At 40.6% G+C, this 22,175-nt stretch overlaps 1 protein-coding gene across 2 annotated transcripts in view; it reads right to left on the reverse strand.

The window, feature by feature from the left end:
• Positions 1–22,175, reverse strand: part of LOC119017738 (CUB and sushi domain-containing protein 1-like) — a 405,003-nt gene that overhangs the window by 179,963 nt on the left and 202,865 nt on the right. For both annotated transcript variants that reach the window (XM_037094673.1, XM_037094672.1), the window contains exons 4-7: positions 20,714–20,908; positions 19,036–19,243; positions 6,164–6,276; positions 4,508–4,585 (exon numbers count right to left, since the gene is read on the reverse strand). In XM_037094673.1, the coding sequence (XP_036950568.1) occupies positions 4,508–4,585; positions 6,164–6,276; positions 19,036–19,243; positions 20,714–20,908 (594 nt within the window). The remainder of the gene's footprint in view (positions 1–4,507; positions 4,586–6,163; positions 6,277–19,035; positions 19,244–20,713; positions 20,909–22,175) is intronic.

Raw genomic sequence — 22,175 nt, forward strand, 5'->3', positions numbered from 1 at the left:
TCAGGGCTGCAAAAGCTTGAGGGATCCCTGGACTACACGGTTAACGGTCATTATCATCATTCTTTGGCTCCACATTGTGATAACAGATAACAAAGCTTGTTCTCTGCAGTGCAGAAATAATTTTACAAGTGGGATAGCTCCTTTTGAGAGTCTTTAGGCTGATAGGCAAGAACTCACTCTGTGCCCACTGTAATTTTGCTAAACACCATGATGAAATCCACACTGGGCAATATGAGATCTGGAACCACCAGTGCACCACAAGTCATACGGTTAACAGCTGAGCTCTGCTGCTCACATAGATATTTTGTTTTTAAGTTAATTTATATTTAGATGACATCCCCATTTCCAAAACTATATTGTAAATTATTTGAATACATTTGCGCGAGAATCCTCCAAAGACCGCCGTGGTGAGAGAGCTGCTTCATAACGAGATATTTTTGTTGGCTTGGCCCCTTCATGTAGGAAACTCGACAACTTTACACTCAGCAGACTGACTCGAGGTGAGTCTCTCACGTGGAAACAACTTTGTATACGAGTGTGCTTGCGTGTAAGTATGCATGCGTGTGTGCATGCTTGGTTTGTGTAAGCAAGAGTAAAAAGAAACTGTGTGTGTGTGTCTGAGAGAGAGAGAGAGAGAGAGACGCTCTTCACCAAGCTTCACATCATTGATAAATATAACAAACTGATATGCCCCGGGAACTCCTCACATATACGCGCATTCAAATACACACAGAGTATACAATTTTAAAATTTAATCGCAGCAACACACCATGGCGCACGTAAGATCTTTTTTTTTTTCCACATACAACCACATGCACACAGCAAACGCCATACTTATGGTAATTGCACCTGCACATGCTTGGTTAAGCATGTAAATCAGCAGAATTATTGATGAGGGTTTCATAATGAAGCTAAATGCTAAGGAATGGATGAGGTATGAGCTCTGGCTTCCAGTAATTAAAAGCCTCAGTCACATGATCTGAATGCTGTTTTAGAGACTTCTCCAAGAAGTATATACGCCACTCCGGACTGCAGAGATATTCATCACGTTTATCATTAAATTGATTGTTTCGCTGCCTTGTGGTCAATGCAATGTGTACATTTATTTGAATTCCCATTAGCTGCCGCCGAGGTGACAACAATTTTTTCCTGAGGTCTACATATAAACGCTGCATGCCTCAACTTTCGATCAGCTAATTAAAGCTTCAGCTGCTCACAATGCCTTTTCAAATAACAGCTGATGCGTTCTATTCGCTGCACAAACAGCGGTGAGCACAGACGGTTGATCAGGTGTGAAGATATCACAAAGAACTGAGTAAATACTCAAATGTTGGAAGCCACCAGAGAGTTTTCCTTTTAATGGCCTGAAATCCAAAATAAGCCCTAAAAATTGACACCTACTGTGCACATTAGCTGCCAGCATTTGAACAAACAAATGGCGTATTAGTTATAAATCATCTTGAGACTTTCTCTGACGAAGCTTTAGATTTTTATTTTTTTTTTTCATCTTGCATTTGAAACTTTAGACAGTTTTCAGCACATCAAACAATCAGTTTGAAATGAGATCACATCCCCAGGGGGCATTTTATCTTGTGTTTGCCTTTGAGGAAGACCTATGGCCAAAACACGTCAGCAGTGATACTTATACTACTATCAACATTTATTCATAGAACGAAAAATCTCTACAGGCAGAAATCGCTTTGATGGTTTGCCAACTTTTTTTTACTGCTGAACCGACATGTATTTTTTTTTTCAGGTTTGAGTCATCCAGGGTGGAGTTTTCTACATAGCTGACTGTGAATATATACTGCGCACAGGATGAGTCAACATAAATGTTTGTCATTATTAAGTTAACAACTGCAATACCATGATCAATAGTTAGAAATCGTAAGGTCTGCAAGCTTTTTAAATTAATTGTCTGTGTCTTACAACAGACAGTTTCTCTGATCTAAAAGCTGTATGAGCAGGAAGATGTCTGAGTTGTTAAATGTGTTTGTGCTTTCAAAACCCTTTACATTGCACTGCTGTAAAAACAAAATCAATTTCTTATGTAGTTATATGGTTATTGTTTAGGTATTGGTTATGTTTTGGCACAAAAATGACAGGAAGATCTTCATTTGGGTTACAACTTTCTCTCCCTTCTCATTTCCTGTCTGCCCCATGCTCTATGCAAACACATGGAGGATAAAACCAAAACAGGGAACAGCAACAAACAGTAACACAGAGACATGGTGATGGTTTCAGTAAAATTGTTATCAGGGTTAAAAGAAACCAATACTGACTGTCGGAAGGAAACAGGACGTGAACGGTTGACGCCTGTGTCAGTACCAGATATTTTATTGACCCATCCAACCTCTCCCTCAGTGGACTCGTCGCTCTATAATAATGTCAAATTATTTCCTCCTTTGCCCCAAACATAAAACACAGCAATTGCTAAAGGGCTTTGTCACAGAATGTAAACATGTTTTTTTGGGGCATTTCCTGAAACACGTAATGCTCCTCACATAACGCATGTTCTCATTTCCTAGTTGGCTTCAACCAACTTTTTTTTAATATCAAACCGATATCACAGAGCAAGTGGGTTGACCTAGTTTGAAGTCCATTTAGGTAGGATGTGGGGGTAAAATGGATGGATCAAATACAACAATTTCATCCAGAAGCAGGCCTCTGTATCAAACCTAAATACTCTTAAAGCACCGATCAATCACCTAAATGTTATTGAGTATCTAAAAACGTCTGTCAGTTGATCCCAAATTTCAAATGCTGGTGAGTGGCTGTCCAGAGCCATACTAAAACACTAAGTTATGCCTAGAGATGTGGCTCACCATGTGTTTGTTGGAATGTAAACTTTTGTTAAAACTTTGGTCTGAAAATTGGTTTGAGGCTAAGTATTGTTCAGAAGCTGTATCATTATCGGAACTGGTATTTACATTCTTTTTTTTTTTTTTAACCATACCCTGCCCTACACAGAGGAGCGCTCTTTGTTTCCCATGTGATAACGTTAACGTTGACTTACATTAACTTACACAATATGCACGTACCTTACTGACATCGTGTACATGGCTTATGTCACCTATACATAACATAACAAACGTTTAACCAAACTGCGACTGGTTGACCGTGGGTTAAGAAGGCTTTCTGTCGGTGTCTTACAGGCGCTCGAGTTACATTGCGCATCTGTATGAAATTGATGTGATGATTATATCTAACATATAGTCATACTTTGCATTCAAAAAACTCTTTCATGTCTTTCACCATGTCAAAAAAAAAAGGCATGATGAAAAGTGAAACAATGCCCGTGAAAATCCAACTGACAGATCATCCTGAACGTATATGCATGTGCAGTATGGGTTCAGTTGCAAGACCTAAACTAAATGAACATGTTGAATTTTGTGCTTATACAATATTTTTCGCCTTCATTGATGTTCACTATGGGATTGCATCATTTCCCTCCCGGCTTACTGCACAATACGTCCCAGGGATGAGCTGTCAAACCTTAAATATTAAAGACTTCACCTGACAGACACTACACTGTCTGCAATCTCAGCTGCACCTCCAGCGGGAAAGGATACGATGCAGTGAGCGATCCTGGCCACGAAAAATCCCAACACAAAAACCTCACTTAGATGTTGGAAATTTAGAAAGTTAGAATATAACAAAAAAAGACGAAATGGACAGTACAAAGACTGCTCCAGACAGCAGAAAATGAGTCACCATGCTGCATTGAGTTTATTGTGGACTGTAGACAGATTATCATCCTGACAACAGCACAGCGTGTGTGACAATGACATTCCTTCAAAGGTAGAAATAAAAGAAACCATCATAACAGACACAAAATAGAGGCTCATGAGTCTGCCTTTGGTATCCAAACATGATGGCTGTGCAGGGGGATGACAGGAGGACATGCCGAGCAGTAAAACACATCGGAGTTGAAATCACGGCCAAGTTAACCAAAGACCAGAAACAGCATATTCTGAATCTGCTATGCATTCGCTCTCTCGCCTTGTTAACTTTCTTAAGAGTTAACTGCAAAAGCTGAATGTTTACTTGCACCATTTGTTGGTTTGTTATGAACTGAACCGTAAGAGAGACTCCAGCTGAGTCAAAGCTTGATTGTTACTGGAGCATAAAAATAAAATTTCTTTGCAAATACTTGTTTTTTTGTTTTTTTTTACTGGTTACTGGTATTTGGCTTCTATTAAAAAAAGAAAAAAAAAGTGCTTCTCCAACTAAAAATACAGTAAGTGGAATAATTATGGAACTGGTTTCATGTTGACCCCTGACCTTCTGTTGGAAAAAAAGAGTTATGTTTTATTTTTTCTGTGACGGTCGACCTCAGAGAAAAGTAGATTAACTCAATGCCCTTGCCCCATCAAAGATGAATGCAGCCCGTGTGTCCTTGTGTATGTATTTATGTGTGTGCGGGCAGCAAATGTGTGTGTGACCAAAAGAGTTCCAACTTAAAAGGACGGTCACACTATCTACAAACACACAGTAGTTTACTTACAGACGGCATTTTTGTGACTGGAGTCTTTGCTGGGCATCATCTTCACCCCTCTGGACTTCAGCTCTATTGCTTTCTTCACTGCAGAGAGGTAGAGGAGATGAGGGTTTGTTAATTCATTGATAAATAATGCTTCATTAACCCGAAATTACTGTACATCTTTTAAGTGCTTATTATTTTCCCGGTTTGCCACGCGGTACACATCCACTTTGGCCGCAATCCAGAAGGTGCTTCACACTCCCCCCCCTCCGATAACAAACCGACAACAAATGCAACAGTGGCAGAAAGTGAAAATTAGAACAGGGAAAAGGGAGAAGATATTAAAAGCCACTGAGAACAAGGGACGAGAGAGGGGAAAGAGGGGGGAGAGGAGCAGAGCAGAGGGGAGCGGCATTACAATTTATTCCATCTATTCTATCCTAAGTAGCAGCATTGCAGAGGATAACAGAAAAATCTGTGCTACAACCAAACTACATCCCACTGAGAAACAGATTTGGCATGAAAAGCTCTCCCTCTCTGTCTCACACACACACACGCACACACACACACACAAACACACACACACCAATGCAATACACAAAACAACACATACAGAAAGGGAAATGACAGAAGTGCCAATGGCGAGAGCAAGAGAATGGTAACTCAGGCAGAAGACAGCACAGAGATGGACGGACGGGAACATGACCCAAAAACCCAGCTCTCTTCCAGCACCACAGGCAGGAGAGACAGGTCTTGGATCAGGTCTTGTGTTTGGTGTAGGAGGCAGTCAATTAAAATCTGAGCTGTCGTGGAAACTAATGTGCACTTTAAAATGCTAATTAAGTCACACAACCAGTCAATTAGATGACAGGAAAGGTCCGGAAAAGTCCACTCAGGTGGTTTCAGACTTCTGTCCTCAATAATTGCTGTTCTCAATTACAGTATATGCACAATATGAATATATAATTAAAAAAAAAAAAACAAAAACAGAATCACTTTAATTGCCAGGTGCAAGCAGACAAGGACTTTGTCTCGGGCGGATGTCACAGTTCACAACAAGACCCCAAAAAACAATAAGCGATGAAGATGAAGCTAAAAATTCACACAACTAAATACAAGAGTTAAATTACTCAGAGTAATGTATCGAATAAACTGCATAAAATATCAGTAGAATAAGTCGATAAACTAATCTGAAATCTGCTGGATTGTGTAATTTACATGATATTACAAAACCGGTGCAACAACACTAATATTACATTTGCATTTAAATATTATGTGGATTGTGTTCATCTTCTATTATAATGGTTTTTGGGCCTGCGGTAAGAAAGGCATGAAGATGATGGGCGGCCCTTGTTTTCAGATTTCCTGGTCTCCCACGTCTCAGGGAGGGGAGACTTGAGAGAGTTCAGCCAAGAAAAAAACTCCCATGTGTTCCCACTCCTATCTAGTTTGTGTTTTCATTTGAAAGAAGAATTTCAAGAAGAAATCCGAGTGTGTATTAGACACACACACACACACACACACACACACACACACACACACACACACACACACACACACACACACACACACACACGCACACACACACACAAGATGTGCACACACTTTTTTCTGCTTCCTGCAAATACAAAAAAAAGACAGAGAGCAGAGAAGTAATGAGACTGAGAGAGTGTGCTTTACCTTGGTACTGAGCGCTGAATCCTTTTCTTCGATGGTTGCTGTCTGAGGTGAAATGTATCCTCAGCCAGTTCTTACTTGATATCACTGGTGAAGGCAGGGTTGTGCCAGTCAGCCTAGAAGTAAGCAAATAAGAGATTACTTATTAATAAAAGATTAATATACATTAGAAACATAACAAATACCAGTTAGATGTAGAAGTTGTAGAAAGACTTAACTTAAACTTAAGACTTATATCCACATTTCATAACTATCTGGAATGTATCTGCCTTTCTACTTGAACTAAGTTTGTATCACTTCATGAATTTATCATATACTGTAGAGAACAGAAGAGCAGACAAAGAAAAGGCAGGTAGAAGGAGAAGGTATGATGCAACCAAACTCAAGGGTTAGTGTTCAACTCTGGCTCCAAGACAAAGGTCCTCTCCCGTGAATAAAGTGTATGTTGCCTTGTGTAACTGCTGTCCACTGTGCTGCGTCTCTGTGTGGTCTGCATTGTTGGTGAATGTGACGCTGCCAAAGATGGACAGTGTTTGTTATAACTCTCCTCTACAGTGTCTGCACTCTGTCCTGGATGTGTTCATGGAGAATGAGCTTATTATTCTTAATCTGCCGTGGAAAAAAACAAACAAACAAAAAAAACCCGCAGTTGTTGGGAGGAAAGTGATTCAAAATCGCTGCTATGTAATTACGGACTGCAGTGTTATAGATTTGTGGCTCATAATTTGAAAATTACCTGTCAAAAACAATCGGAAATACAGCGTGTCATACGGAGCAAATACATAGAACAAATTCAGGATCTAATCTGGTTGATATGAGGGCCTACATATAGAAAAATATCCCATTTTCTGAAGCAAAACTTTTCCAGAGAGAGTTCAAAGTATGATTTTGATGTCACTTTGTATTGTCCTCTGAGGTGCAGAGGCTGGCTGTAATTTAAGGAGGTATTAGCTGAAAGGCAATTTGTTCCGCTGGCTTGGAAAGTGCGGATATGGGAATTGAATGAGCGATATTATCCCCCTCCATAATGGTCACCACTGGCCAGAGGCGGGGCACTGCAGCCGTAGCGGATACAGTATAACACCCCTCGTCAAAATGTGCCTTTAACTGAGGGGCTATTTAACAAATATATCAAAACTTAATAAGAATATGATGGATATGATTATGAAGAGAAAGAGAAAGTACATTTTGGTGTCTGGGATTTGGAGAATTGGCTGCATTTATATGATTATCTGTGATTCTGGGCTCAGGGTAGAGCACAGTTACTAAAACACCTGGTGTGTCTTTAACTCATTTATGATTTAAAAGAAAAATGAATTAAGTAAAACATGGCAAAAAGAAAAGGGAAATAGTAAAACAGGAGAGGTGAGTGGAGATAGTGAAGAAGAAAGACGATATAGTTCACATCTACAAAAACAGTTTCTAAAGCATCACCGCTGAGACGACGAGTTGGGTGCCTATGGTAAGTCTTACATCAGCTATAGCTGCTCTCGCATGTCATTACCAACGGCAACTAAGGCGCTGGTAATAAAACATGAAATAAAAAAAAAAAAGCAACAACCAAAAAAAATTTAAATGTGGGGGGAAATGGTACACTGAGACAAAAAAAAGAAAAGGAAATGATGTAAGAGACTGCCTGCGAGCCAATGTTCTACCGTCCTCAACAGAGCAACAAGAGCCACTGTAACTGCCCTTTAATAATGCCGCTGGTGAAGTGAGAAGATAGAGAGAGACAGTGAGGGAGGGAAGAAACACAGATAAGGAAAAGGGCAGAAACAAAGTATGAGAGGTGGTGAAAAAAAAAATATATTAAGAGCGCCTGTTGGAGGACCTTATTGAGTGCTTATTATCGGAGACACAAAGCTCTGTATCTCTGAGAGAGACAGCTCCGGAAACTCAGAAAAAAAAGGAATAAGAAATTTTTCAGATGGGACAAAAGCACCACCAGTGTGTACGCCTGAAGGAGAACCTAACTGTAATACACACAGTGAACAGAGCACGAGCGGTCCAGCAGTTAGTGGGATTAAATAATCATGTGTGATGACGTGTGAGATAAAACCAGAGGAAAGATTGCGGGGATTCGTGAAGGCAGTAACCCTCGTTCTGCACCTGACCGATGACCTCTCTGGGTTGGTGTGCAGGCAGGTCTGACTTCTGTAAGTATCATCAGACTTTTCAGTCAAGTCAGAATTTCTTCTTCTTTTTTTTTTTGCTCAAGTTTCAGTGCACTTTTAACCCGGTTATGTACGTGAGAGTGTGATTTTATTTCAGCTATACAAGTATAAGGATTTAGATGATGAAACAGCACATAGTTACATAACCACAGAGTCTTGGACTTTGCTGGTTTGTCTCAGACTGAAGTCAGTCGACATTTAACTCAAAGTCAGGAGGGAAACAGTTTATGTTTTAATAGAGAATCAAGAGCTAATGAAAGAACAATTCAATACTGAAGTTTATGTATACATGACTTGACAACACCAGTGGTGGAAGATGTATGCGCTATCAGCTTATAAAAGGTAGCAGAATCATATTAAAATCATATATGACAATGAATCCATCTTTAAGGTGTAATTACCCCAATCATATTGTAGTTTAAGTTGACTTGTCAAAGATATCTATCAAAGTGCTGTGTTGCAGAAATATCTACTGAAGTTAGCTAACCAGCTAGCCCTTTGTCACTTTGTACATCAAGAGGTGACAAATCCTACAAAGTAGCAAACCAGTACCCTTTAGTGCTTGATCTGACTGGCTGAAAGGTTTTTCGGGGACACCAACACCAACAACCCCCCCAGAGCACCGAGCTCCAAGTCTGCTAATTAGAGTCGGTTGATCAACCGTCACCTGCACGGTCAACTGCCTACTGGCTGCTTTCTTGCTAAAGGCAGCTACAGTTAGCAGCATTTAGCAGTTACTCCGTAGATATGCGGCCCCGTGTGTGCTTTGTGCATAAATGTGACAGCTGTTAAGAACATGAGAAACTGGTCCTCTTTGAAGACATCTCTTTTTGCCCCACAGATATAATATAGGGAAAAGTCATGTATCTATTCTAAAGGAGTCGTGCTAATTGTTAAACACCAATGCAGACTCAATGTTCGCGAAAACCTACATGGTACTAAACCTGCTTCTGATTCCGATATCGCTCGTTTTAATGAAGATGAGGTGTGTGAGCTGCTGACTCACTTCCAGTAGCTAGAATCTTACCAACAGAGAAGAACAACCCCTGTTCTGTATTACATTGGGAAATAACTTCAGGTGTTGTACTTTTACTGCCTTGGGCCCTCTGTATTTACAAAGTGGTGCTTATGCAATGGAAAATACTATTAATATGTGAAGATAGTGGTATGATGTTGTAAATCTACTCATTTCTTCTTGTGCAACTCCCACGTTATTGTGAATCTGCTCTGATAAATCACATGAGGATATGCGCGTCACTTCATCAATGTATGTCAAGACCCATCTGTGCTCCTCATGGTCACACCAACACGCACATTGTGAACCAGTATGCCTTGTGGCTGACCTGATTGGCTGTGGGGTTTCGGGAGGATAAGTCTGGCTTTGTCATGTGACCCAGTGAGTGCTGGAACGACAGTCATTCAGGATGTCGAGTTGGCAAACACTAATGGAGACCAACGGTTTCAAAAAGATTAGGAGCGATAAGTCGTTCCCGGAGGAGCTCTTTATGCGCTGTGCTTTGGAAGATTTCCTTTTTGTTTGGCCACTGCATTGTTATAAATGTGTGTTTCTTTACACATTTTGGTGATTTGGACTCCACTTCCTGCTCTCTGGTGGTAAGAAATCAATTATCACAGCTTTTCACAAATGCACAGAGAGCTCCCTGACAAATCAGCCCCCTTTCAAATGGCTTTTTACGGAGCCGGGACTTAGGTTTTTAAGGTTGAGGATAGTACAAGGATGCATGTTGATGTGCGGAATATGTTTATCGAAATCAGAGCAATACAGCCATTGTGTATTGGGAAGGACAACAAGATAGGGGCACATGAAAAGTAGAGAGAGAGAGAAAGAAAGAGATAAAAAGTGAAATGTGCTGCATCTCCTCCATTATTCATGGGGAACGGCCAGCTGCCTGACACTGGGATGAGGGAGAGACAAGAGGTCAGGGAGGAGGAGAGAGAGAGAGGGATGAGACATGAACCAAAAAGTAAGACAGAAGAAGGAGCAAATGAGAAGAGAGGAGAGGAGAGACTGAAGGGAGAAGTTGCTAAAATGATAGGGCGCAAGGGGGGGAGAGGCACGGAGAGACAGCTAATGAAGGACGGGCTGGACGGTGACCAGTAAACCAGCCTACTAGACGGGTGAAAAAAACAGGGGCTAATGGGCGGAGAACATGGCGGAGAAGGTGAGAGCGGGACAATTAAATGAACAGGCGCAAGGTTGCACAAGCCGCAAGGACAGGTCGGAAGTTAAAAAGGGGGGTCCGCGAGGAAGAGAGCATAAATGAGGCCCGGATGTTACGAACACCGGGTCGCAGGAGGGACGGCGATAAACTAGGAAGTGAGCGAAGCCGGAAGGAGAGGAGTGACGGGAGGAAGAGAGGAGGATGCACGTTTAACGCAAAGAAAGAACTCGTGCAAGGATTAAACAAAACAGGGAGGCCAGAATGAGAGGAAAAGGTTGCTGGACTGAAAAAAAGACGGGAGGAGCGCAGATAAGAGGAGAGGAGGGGAGAGAGCTTGACACACCCGAGAGCAGCAGACAATACAGGAGGAGAGGCCGAGCGCAAAACAAAAGGAGAGGCAGACAAAGAAAGCAGGAGGTATTTGAGTGCTTGCGGGAGCACTTCCCTATTAGACCTCTAGCTTTTTCTTTTTTACAGTGATTCATGAACATCACAAAGACACAGGTATATCTCTCCACTGTCCAGACACTGTTGCTTTAGCCCCTTTGCCCTTCCCTCTTGGCTGCTCGCAATGCTGGCAATACATTATATCCACCGCTGCACTTATTGCAAGTCCCCGGCGGATGTTAGCATCTGCAAAATGACAAAAAAAAAGTAAGGAGGAAAAATAAATGATTGGATACTAGTCAGAAAAGTTGGAAAGCACATTATCCACAACAGATAGCTGTTTATTCTAAGTGCTCAGTGCACAAAAAACAAAAAAAACACCGGTACCTTTAATCTCATAACGCACCCACGCGGAAAGACACACACGCAGACATGCGCACACGCATGCACGCACGCACATGCACACACACAGACAGATACAAAGACAAATGCCGCGCCAGTAAACATAATTTAAAATGTAAATGTAATAACAGGACAAGAGAGGTGTTTGAAAATGGAGAGGAGAGACTAGGAGAGCTCTGATGGTTACCAAACAAAAAGGGAGGAGGAAAAGCAGAGGACGATCAGAAAAGAGGAGCAAAACGAGACATGACAAAGCGACATTAGAGGAGAGGAAATGGGAAGACAAAAAGAGATCTGTGTTCGAAAAGGCGGTCAGACAAAAGTCTGTGCCTCTCCTCTGGCCGATGTCACTGAATTCTATATGGGAAGGTGCTGAGGATGGACAAGGATCATTCACAGCTGCTGCGGGCCTGCTGCAGTTCCCTTTGAATTGACAGACAAGGCCAGCCATCCCTAAGTTTCAGAAAGGGGGCCAGAGGGTGTGTTCAAGTGATCAAGGTATCCCACGACTGGGTGTTTTCTTGGAAAGTCTACTACGCTCAAGGTGTTAGAAAAGAAATCAAGCCCACTGCCAGATGAATGTTTGCCAGGTACGTTTCTGCAAAACCACAGATAAGTTCAAAAGGAATGTTTCTTTATGTTGCAACGTATGGTTTAGTCTGATTTTCTGTTTCTCCCCTCTCTCTGCTCAGGTTTAGCACAAAAAAAAGCTTTGTCAGAGTAAGGAAAACACCATGGTTTGGCTTAAAAATACTTGTTTTGGTCGCCACAGTAACCCCTGGAGATGGTTCAACTTCCCGTGAAAAATCACCGGTTTTGGTCGCCAATAAAATGGCTGCAGATGGTCGGAAGTGTCGCCACAGACTTAAGCTGCGATCCTCCTTCCCCTCCACGTCCTGATTTGAGCGTTCAGTCACGGCCAAATCACGCATATGATATGAGCGTGATCCACCACGTTAACAAATGTCAACCGCGGATGTATCTGTGGTTTTCAGTTTACTAAATATATCTCACATTTATCAGGAGCAATGTGTGGTCTGTTGAAAATAAAAATGAATCATGTGTTGAGGTGTTTCAGGAGTGATGGGGATTTGCCTATCTCTACATGTTTATGCGGTTCTGCAGTTCTTCGGCTGTGGCCACTGACTGAACGGATTTCGTTGTGGTTAAATGGCTAGAAAATGACCTGGATAAGTAAACAGAAAACAGACGGCTGAATGGAAAATGACTTTGCTACTACTGATTCTGTCACTGCCAATAGTAACAGTAATTGAAAAATTCAACGGCATGTGCGTGTGAGCGAGGGAGAGAGAGAGAGAAAGAGAAGTCAGAGGTGATAGAAAGGAAGGAGGAAGTAAAGGAGAACAAAAGTCAAAACAATTCAGTGCTAATTAGTGGAATTATCCTAATGGCCTCACTTTTTAATACAACCCACCCATGTAATAGCACGTTTACTTCCGAGCCTTTTTTCTAGATATTTTGAGTCTTCATATTACGAAAGATTTCCTTTTTTTTCAACTTTCGTAGTCTGCTGACAGCAACATCCGCAAACTGTGTCAGAAATGAGCAACAACAACCAGAGGAAACAAAGCTGTAATTCATTCTGGGGGAGACACGAATGCGTACAACATATTTCAAGACAATATGTCCAAAACTGTCAAGACCTTTCACCGACAGCCACCCACAAATATTGCCAAAATGGGGTAAACACTTTGATGGGTTGGATCACTGACTGTATGAGAGAATAAACGAGTATTTGTGTATGTTTTGTTTTTTTAATTGCGGAGCTCATAGTAAGTAGTTCATATTAGGGTCTCCATTATTTTGAAAGCTTCTACATAAAGGACCTTTAAGTCAGTTTATGGTACATTATCATATGTTTATCATGTGTAGGCCCAGCGAGAAGAGGCCCATGAGTTCTTGCAGGCTTGTTGGATTAAGAAAGGAGACCTGATTTTCTGGGTAATAGTTTCATCACATTATGTGTAGTGACCCTGTTACTCAATTAAAGGAATAATTGGCAATTAGGGCCCTTTCATTGAGTTAGAAGTCTGGAAGAGATAGGATGGGAAGGGACTTATTTAATGTGAAAATCCCAGAGATTTCCATCATCGTCTCTAAATCAGCATAACAAACCTCCTGCTTATTAAAAAAATCCTCCGACCATCACCGGGGATGATACATTACAGCGAATTCTTCAGTTTTCAGTGCTGGCAACTGGGTTAAAATCAATGTGAATAATGTAGTGAGCAATAAGGGGACAAAATATGATTAATCGCTATTGGTTGTGCTCCTCGGATATAATGGCCTTTAGCAGAGTAAGAATTCATTCAGTCGAAGAAAATGACAGTAGTAACACTGTTGGGCTTTAAGTGTTTCAGGCCTGTCTTGTGCTTTTAGAGACGAAGATGAAGGAAGAGGAGGACGGGGAAAAAGCGAGGCGAGAAAAGAGGATGGCGTGGCTAGAGGGAGTGCAGAGAACAGAGGGAAAAGGAGATAAATCAAGAGAGGAGAGACAATTGGAAGGGTAGAGGATGCGAAGTACAAAGAGGGAGAGGTTTAAGTGCAAAGGGGGGCCCGCTGTAAACATTAATAAACCGATAAACAGAACTAATTTCTGAGCAATCGGAAAGACAATCTGCCCAGATGTGAAGATACTGGCTGCGGCAACATTGCAGATGAAAGCCTGTACACCACGTGAAGCTTGTACTCAGGATAAGCTGTTTATGCGACTTCATATTCAGGTCACCAGAATCTCGGTACAAACAAATAGACAACATGTACGGGACGTCGCAAGGAATCAAGTAAAAAGTGTGGGTAAAATATGTGAAAAGTTGCCTTGGTATGTCTTCAGATATGGGTCATTTCTGTCTGTGTTCTCAGAGTAAGAGGTAAACCATGCAAATACTAAATAGGAAATCATGTTCACATGAAAAAAAATCATTAAATTAAAGAAATTAAAAGTGAATCCTGATGCCAGTGAGCTCTGGCATTCACAAAAGAATGCATTTAACAGGCTATGACATGATCAATCCAGAATCGTTCACTTGCCAATAGTGTTAGTGACTTAAACCCTTTCTATCATGTTCACTGCTAATTACAAATACAGGTTGATGTTTAAGAAAATCTGTGATCAAGAATTAATAGTAAGCTAATAGCGGATTGCCATTTATTTTATCCAAGGTAGCACAGAAAGAAGCTCCTAAAAATGTATATTTGAAGACGAAGGCTTAGTTTACATTTCTCCAAGTCGATTATATAATCATCTGGAGTCTATTAATAGATTATGTTTTATACAAAGTAAAATACCTTTTTTATATCAAAGCCAAGCTAAGAAAACCATTTTGAAGTGCTGCTCTTGGACTGTCTTGTTTATGTTGGTACAACATATAAATGTTTCAGAAATCCATTGGTAAAACTGTGTGAATATAGTGATTTACAGGAATAAATGGGCAAGACATTTAATGAAAAAGGCCCAAAAATGAGTTGGGATAAAATCACTTTACAAGCAAACAGATTGTATTATAGTTTATTTCTTTGAATAGCCTAGAATTGCTCTATGATAATAATAATAAAAAAAAGGCCTTACCACTGAAGATTTATACATTATTTCAGGCACCGAACATGTTGTTTTTCATTAATTTTAGGTTCCTGGCAGCTTCATACTTGTAGATTTGAACTTTTAGCTGAATTTGTACTGAAAAAATTTCCATTCACCAAATAACAGAAAGAGAAATAAATAAATAAAAATCCATGGTGTTTCAAGTCTTCTTTTCTGAATTTTGTTTTCTGGTCAAATTCCTTCTTTCCCCTGAAGACCTTTCTACTTGCCACTGCTTTTCACTGAAGCAATTTAAAGGCTTTGAGCTGTAATGTCACTTTTATTTTCCAGTCTTGTCTCTTTTAAACCTATTCTTTCTAGCCCACTTTCCCATTTCTTAACTTATTTTAATGTTTTTTTTTGTTGATGTCTTCCTGCTGGTTTTTAAGTATTTCAAATGCCATTTATAATTTATTTCAATGCAATTTGTATGCCCCTGTAAAGCACTTTGAGTTGCTTTGTTTCTGAAATGTGCTTTAAAAAACAAACTTGCCTTGCCTATCCAAGAAGAATCAGAATTGTGTTGATTCATGGTAAACAAGAGTCAATACGCGCACTGAGAGGGGCAGATGAAGCTGTGTGAAGCCTTCACTTCCTCAGTAGAGAAATTTAAAAAAAAAAAAAAAAAAACATACAAAAAGCCGTATTTTGTGATGCATCCATTAGACTGTAGAAGGCATCATCGTCACAAATGCCTTAAGGTCTTATGAAAACACTCTTTCTGTCTTGCTGGCCGCATCTGTGTCACTATTTTTGTCTCCGATTTGGCTGCCTTTTATTCTTCCATCCCCGTCCTCCGCGCAGCCTTCTTTATATTTCACAAACAATCCGGGTGAAAGAAAGTTCACATTAGCCAGCAACTGCGGGCTTTTGCCAGTCGGATCTCACACAGCGGGCAGGTCTCAAAGCATTCCAGCCTCAGAAATGATATAACTGATTATCTAGGACATAACTTTTAAAATTAGACTACAGTTGCATGAAATGTTTTGATAGTTCAAAAACACGACACACATTAACTTATTACTGTCTGCATGTACGAATCCATCTCAAGACAGGAAATACAGGACATGAGATGATCATTATTTCATCCTGTTGAATTGAATCAAAAAGTTAAACTGTTCTGGATATGCTCATGTACCTGTGTGTGTGTGTTTGTGTGTATGTCGTCTGCGAGTGTGTGTGTGTGTGTGTGTGTGTGTGTGTGCGTGCACATGCGCACTGGTATGTGCGTCCATGTAACAGCTAGTCAACCTGACATTCAACCTGCCAACTAGCAGACAGGAACATGAAACAGGAAATTGCTTTTGGGACAGCCAATCAGAAAAAGCTCTCGGTAAACAGGAAGAACCCGTCACAGTGGTCCTGTCAGGTGTCAGTCACTCTCACAATGACCTGCCCACATGCCTCAGTGAAAGTGTCAATCATCTCTTAATCCCTCCTCTGGAGAAAAGTACTTAGGACTGCATTAGACTTTGGCTGGCAGAAGCCCGTTTAAGTTTAGTTTTAAATGATTACATTGTTTCAGGAGCTGGATCAGTGAACTTTCATTAAATATACAAGGCGTCTGGGCAGCCTATGGTGGCTAACATGCAAACCATTTAATTGCCACATCTCGGGTCCCATTCCAGCATGGGACCTTTGCTGTGTGCCCCCTCTCTCTCCCCTTCATTGTTTTAAGTCTGCATCTGTACTGAAACACGTTTGATACAAGAAAAAAAAATGCAATATCCACAAATAACTACTTTTATTTTTATGTAAAAGTGAATATTGATATAACTTCACATTGTTTGTGTTTTTTTGTTAGCCTAGTACAATATACCTGTTATGAAATGAGTTTTGTATCAATTCATACTTACTACAAACATGAATGTTTTGTTTTTTTTACTTTGAAATGATATGTTAATGAATGGCCCACCACTACACAAGGCATCTCCCAGTTTCATTTTTGTATTTATTTTTGCAGAAACACATTTCTAACCCCCCCAAAAAAGCTTTCTCTGGGGTTGTTACAGTCAGTCCTTTAAAATCAGATAGGTCATGGCAGAAGGCTTCACTTGATGCAGTCACCGTTTCCCGCGTGACAAAATGTTGGGTGTGCTCTCCAGTACACACCCTGTCTTCCCCCTGCATTGCGGCGGGTGGGTTGACAGTGGTCCTTGAATGTTATACTGTCAGAGACGAGCTACGTGTGTGTGTGCGCATGTGCTGGTCCGTGCACACTTGAGTGTGTGTGATCTGTCAGTGCCTCGAGAAACGATCAACAGCTCACGCAGTCAGAGGGCCACTTAAGACCTGACACACACACACACACACACACACACACACACACACACACACACAAACTGTATCATGAGAATGCCACGGTTGATGTGTACCGCTCTGCTGGTGACAGGACTAAACGTGCAATTATTCTCCATTCCTTTTGTTTCCATCTGGTGCTCTCCTCTCTGCCTTCTTCTCGCCACTTATTTATCTGTCGGCCTATCCATTTTATGCTTCTGCTGGTTGCGCCACAATCATGAACCATTTTCTACACATGGATGACGCTGTCATCTATCAGCTGAAGTCAGGAGAACATGAAAAATGGGAGACCATGTTTTTTTTTTGTTTTTTTTCTGCGAGACACGATGATGTATGAAAACACCTTAAGAAATCATATTAACTAGTTAGAAAAGATTAAAAATCCAAAATTGCGTCGCCGCCACTACACAACGTTTCCTCATCACATTATCTCCCCGGATACAAACATAAGACATTGCATTGATGTGTATGTTTACTGAATTGAACATGCCATGTTACATAACACAAAAACATGTATTATATGCTATATGATATTTGTTCTGTGTAATAAACATATACGTCATGTGGCAGCGACCAATATGAAATTGTGTTTTTTTATGAAAACAGTAGTTTCTTTCCAGTTAAACAGAAATTAATTACTCTTCTGTAAGAAATCTGATGTAAAACATGGTGTAAGAAAGGCTTTTATAGACTTCTGGGGAATGGTCAAGATGTACAACCTTATTTTCAAAAAGTTGGGAGGCTGTGTAAACTGTAAACAATAAAAGGGAGGCAATCAGTTGCAAATTAAATGTGTTTACTGACGACGGCTTTACAAAATGTTCCTGTGCCCATGTAGTAATACATTTCTTGCAATCTTATGGTTCACAAACTGTTGAACCTCACGCCATCCCTGTTTGTGAACAGCTGAGACTTTGATATTGATAGTAAAATTGAGTCTTGGTCAAAAAAAGGATTAGAATTAGAATAGTCGCATTTTGTTCAATTTACTTTTTAACACAGTGCCCCAGCATTTTTTTGGAATCTGGGTTGTAGTCTCATTTAACATGTGGAGGTTTGAAAATATGTTAATGCTGCATAAATACACAAAGCACACTGAAACCCACTGAGGGTCTGAAAAAAAAATCACAATCCAACACTGTCGATTTTCTGAGCAGACCTGCCTCTCAGGAATCCGTATTGTCATTACTGATGGAGGCCAAACTACTTTTCTAACTCCCCCTCTCTGGATTTTCCCAATTCCGAGCAACTTGAGCGACAGCCCCGCATGCCTAACCATTAGGCTGCCTCCAACCCTGCAAAAAACACATCTAAGCCCTCAATGGAGATGTGTGATATTCTGAACAAATAGTCCTCTGAATTTAAAAAAAAAAGAGAGTGTGTTCCGCTACAACAGAGTACCAATTTCCAAACGCAAACCAAAGAAAATGGGAATGAAAGCAACAATTTATCACCTCTCCTGTGGGATTTGAATGCATCAGGAAAATCAACAGGACTCCTGTGCAGCTAATCAATCAGCTGTTGTATCTGTCCTCCCAAACAACACCATTAGTCCTCTTTTAATATTAAATGCCTCCCTTTAAAGGAGAAAAGTTAGAGAACATTTGCAGAGAAAACAGCAACTGTTCTTGTAATGTGAACAAGTCGGCTAACATCAAATAAAGCAGCTGGGCTACTGAAACTTTTAAACTAGTATATGTGTATCCACCCCATACAGAACAGGGCTATAGTGTCCACCTTTCCTGTGTGTGTGTGTGTGTTTGTGTGTCTATACTGTTCACCTGTGTGCACTTTCATTATCATCCCCTTGTACAAAATGTATCTCACCATATGCTGGGCGCCTCTGTCCCGCTGATTTCCAGGAAGTCATATTTGTCCTCTAACAAGAAGTCGTTGAAGACGAGAGCTATAGTGTCCCCGGGTTCGGACAGGATTGACCACGTGCAGTCCAGGTTGTTGTCGTACTCTGCGGGGTATCCAGGGCTGGTTATCGAACCCGCAGTGCCTCTTAATGTACCGCCACATGCTCCCTCGGCTGGAGAGAGAGACAGAGAGCCAATGAGAAGGAATAACAACCACTCAACAATATAACAATTTTATACATGATTGCTCTAGTTTGCTTTTATCTGTTTTACATTTTTTTCGCCTGTTGTTTTAGTTTTATTAGTGTCGTTACCATTTTTATTCCTCACAAGTCTCAAATTGTTTTACAAGTTAAACTGGAAGGAAGGCAGAAGCCCACAATCCTCTGTCAGGACCTGCCTGACGGAAATGAGCCTTTTAAAAATGGGCTTCTATCAACATACAAAATCTAATCTTATCTACTGTCTCTGTTTATTTCATTGTCTTTTAAAGTTGTTGGTTCTTTCAGATTTAGATTTGGCTCTTCTTGCTTATCTCATCACTCTGCACTAATTTTATCGAAGTAAATCACTTTGTACCTATGTTTGATATGCGCCCAACTGCCCAAACCTTATAATCCACTTACCTTTACTCTTCTACCTCAGCATTCTATCTATCCATCTATCCATCTATCTATCCATCTATCTATCCATCTATCTATCCATCTATCCATCTATCCATCTATCCATCTATCTATCCATCTATCCATCTATCCATCCATCCATCCATCCATCTATTATGTGTACTGTCTTATTATCAGCGTTTCAGTCGCTTGTCAAACACTTTATGTTGGATTATTCTGTTTTTGAAAGTCATGGAAGCCATGAAAGGAAAAACCAAAATTCAGAGGCCTGATGTATAAACAATGTGTATTAACAAAAAAACATATGTACGCCTTTTCTCACACATAAACTGGTGTTTTTAAGGGAAGAATGTGTAGTGGGTCAAAAATCAACTATCTTACAAAACAGGAGCTTCAAAAAGAAGATTTGATTAATTGATTGGTTGTTTGCTTGACTGACTGACAACATTACATTAGATTGATGTTATATCTGATAAATCGATATAACGCACAGGTTAATAGGAAAAGTAGAACAAACAATGTTTTTTTTTTCCTTTTAAAACCCTCATCACCATCTCATAAATGCACCATGGGTACATCTTCAAATACTGAAGTGTTTTTTGTGAGAACAGGAGAGAACATCAACCGTATTGAAACGAGACGGCAGAAAATTAAATCATTGAAGCATCTTGAAAAAAAAAAAGAAAAGCAAAGTGACTTTTGCAGAGATTTATTAGAATATACCGAATCCCCGAGCTGAGCTTTTTTTTAACCGTCACATCAAACTTGGACAGATCTGTTTGTAGACTAATGAACCATTAGAAGGGTTTTGCTTGAGGATTTGGGCTCCATCTGGTTCAGTAATCAATGCGTCAGGGCGTCTTATCTTCCTCCGACCTGTGACTGCATCTTAAGGTCCTTCAATTCTCATGAACTTTGCAATTAGAGTGGGCATTTTCTCATGTTTCAACACTTGTTATGTCGGAGTTGGCACCAGGCATTACTAGAAATGATAAAGCAAGACAGAAAGAACATTTTTACCTCTGCAAAACGGTGACGGGAAGTCCCACTGTGCTCCACTGCCAGGCGATACAATACACGTGAGGATGCTGTGTCCTTCCAGCACAAAACCGGACTCACAGCTGTATCGGATCTTGTCCCCCATGTTGTACCGCGAGCCATGAATGACTCCGTTTGGAATGAGGCCGGGAGTGCCACATGTGTGGCTGGGCAGGACTGAAAAAGAGAGGAAATTGTGTTTGATCATATGAAATTTAAAACTGCCTCAAAACATTACACCGAAAACAACATTCATCAAATCAGCTGGCCAGAGAAGAGCCAAGCAGCCAGCAGGAGCTCAACAACAGAAGACCTATCACATTTTTAATTACGGCTCTATTTCAGAGAAACCCAACCTTGAAACAAATCAGTTTCCATTTAAGACCCGCCGGTCACATATATATCTATGCAATGAAAGCATGTTCAGATGAATAGTCCTTGAAGCTTCTCAGAATGTTTTGTTTGAATCATTTTGAGCTACCTGAAAAATAAAACGATTCAGTATTTCATAAAGAAATTGTTTACTTCCTTTTTTCTTTTTGCAAATGAATCATCTGGTGACCTCTCAGATTTCTTTAGTGATCGCTTGTTGAGTCTCAGCAAAATGGATGACATGACATCTTCTGTAATGTAGTAGATCAGTTATGGGACAACTTAAAAAAACTCAAAAAAACAATACCCTCAAACATGTTGTCATCATTTTGTCTGTTCAAGTGTTGCATTTTTTTCTGTAAATGAAAAAAATGGTTTTAAAAAAAAGAAGGGTTGAAACATCGTGACTGACAGCTGAGCCCCGATTGTGATTGAGTCGGGTCAGAACAAGACACTGACGCTCCACAGCTCAGTCAGCACTGTGCAGATTCTGGCTCCAGACGACGTCGAGGGATGGCACCGCTCGTATGCTGGATTTTTTTGGCTTCATTTTGTGAGTGGGAGGAAGTAGAGATGCATCGTCTGTCTTTATACATTTATATATGTCAATGGATTATTTCCATAACACTAAATATATCTCATAAATATCTCCTAATACAGACACTCTGATGGATTTGATTTTTTTTCCCGGTTGGAACAATCCGAACACTGAACATCGACGGCAGCAAAAAGTGTAGCAGTGCTGTATTTAGTTGCCTGGCGAGCACCCATCCTCCAAAGGGCATCTGTTGTTGTGACTTCTCAGGTGACATGGCTCTACAGTGTGGAGCAAGCGACGTGCAGCTCGTGGTATAACTGGGCCAAAATCAATGTGCGACTGCAGCCAACAGCCTGAGCTCTGCAGAAGGGGCTTCGGCGCCGCGGCTGTAGTACAACCTGGACGAACTCCACGGTATCAAACCCTGGAGCGTACGCTGTGTGTTTGTATAACTGGAGCATGTTAACTCGCCGGGTGTGTAATGTCTGCATGTAATGTGCATCCAAATGGCCAGTTTGTGTGCGTATGTGTGTG

Source organism: Acanthopagrus latus, chromosome 4, assembly GCF_904848185.1.
Source record: "Acanthopagrus latus isolate v.2019 chromosome 4, fAcaLat1.1, whole genome shotgun sequence".
NCBI lineage: Eukaryota > Metazoa > Chordata > Actinopteri > Spariformes > Sparidae > Acanthopagrus > Acanthopagrus latus.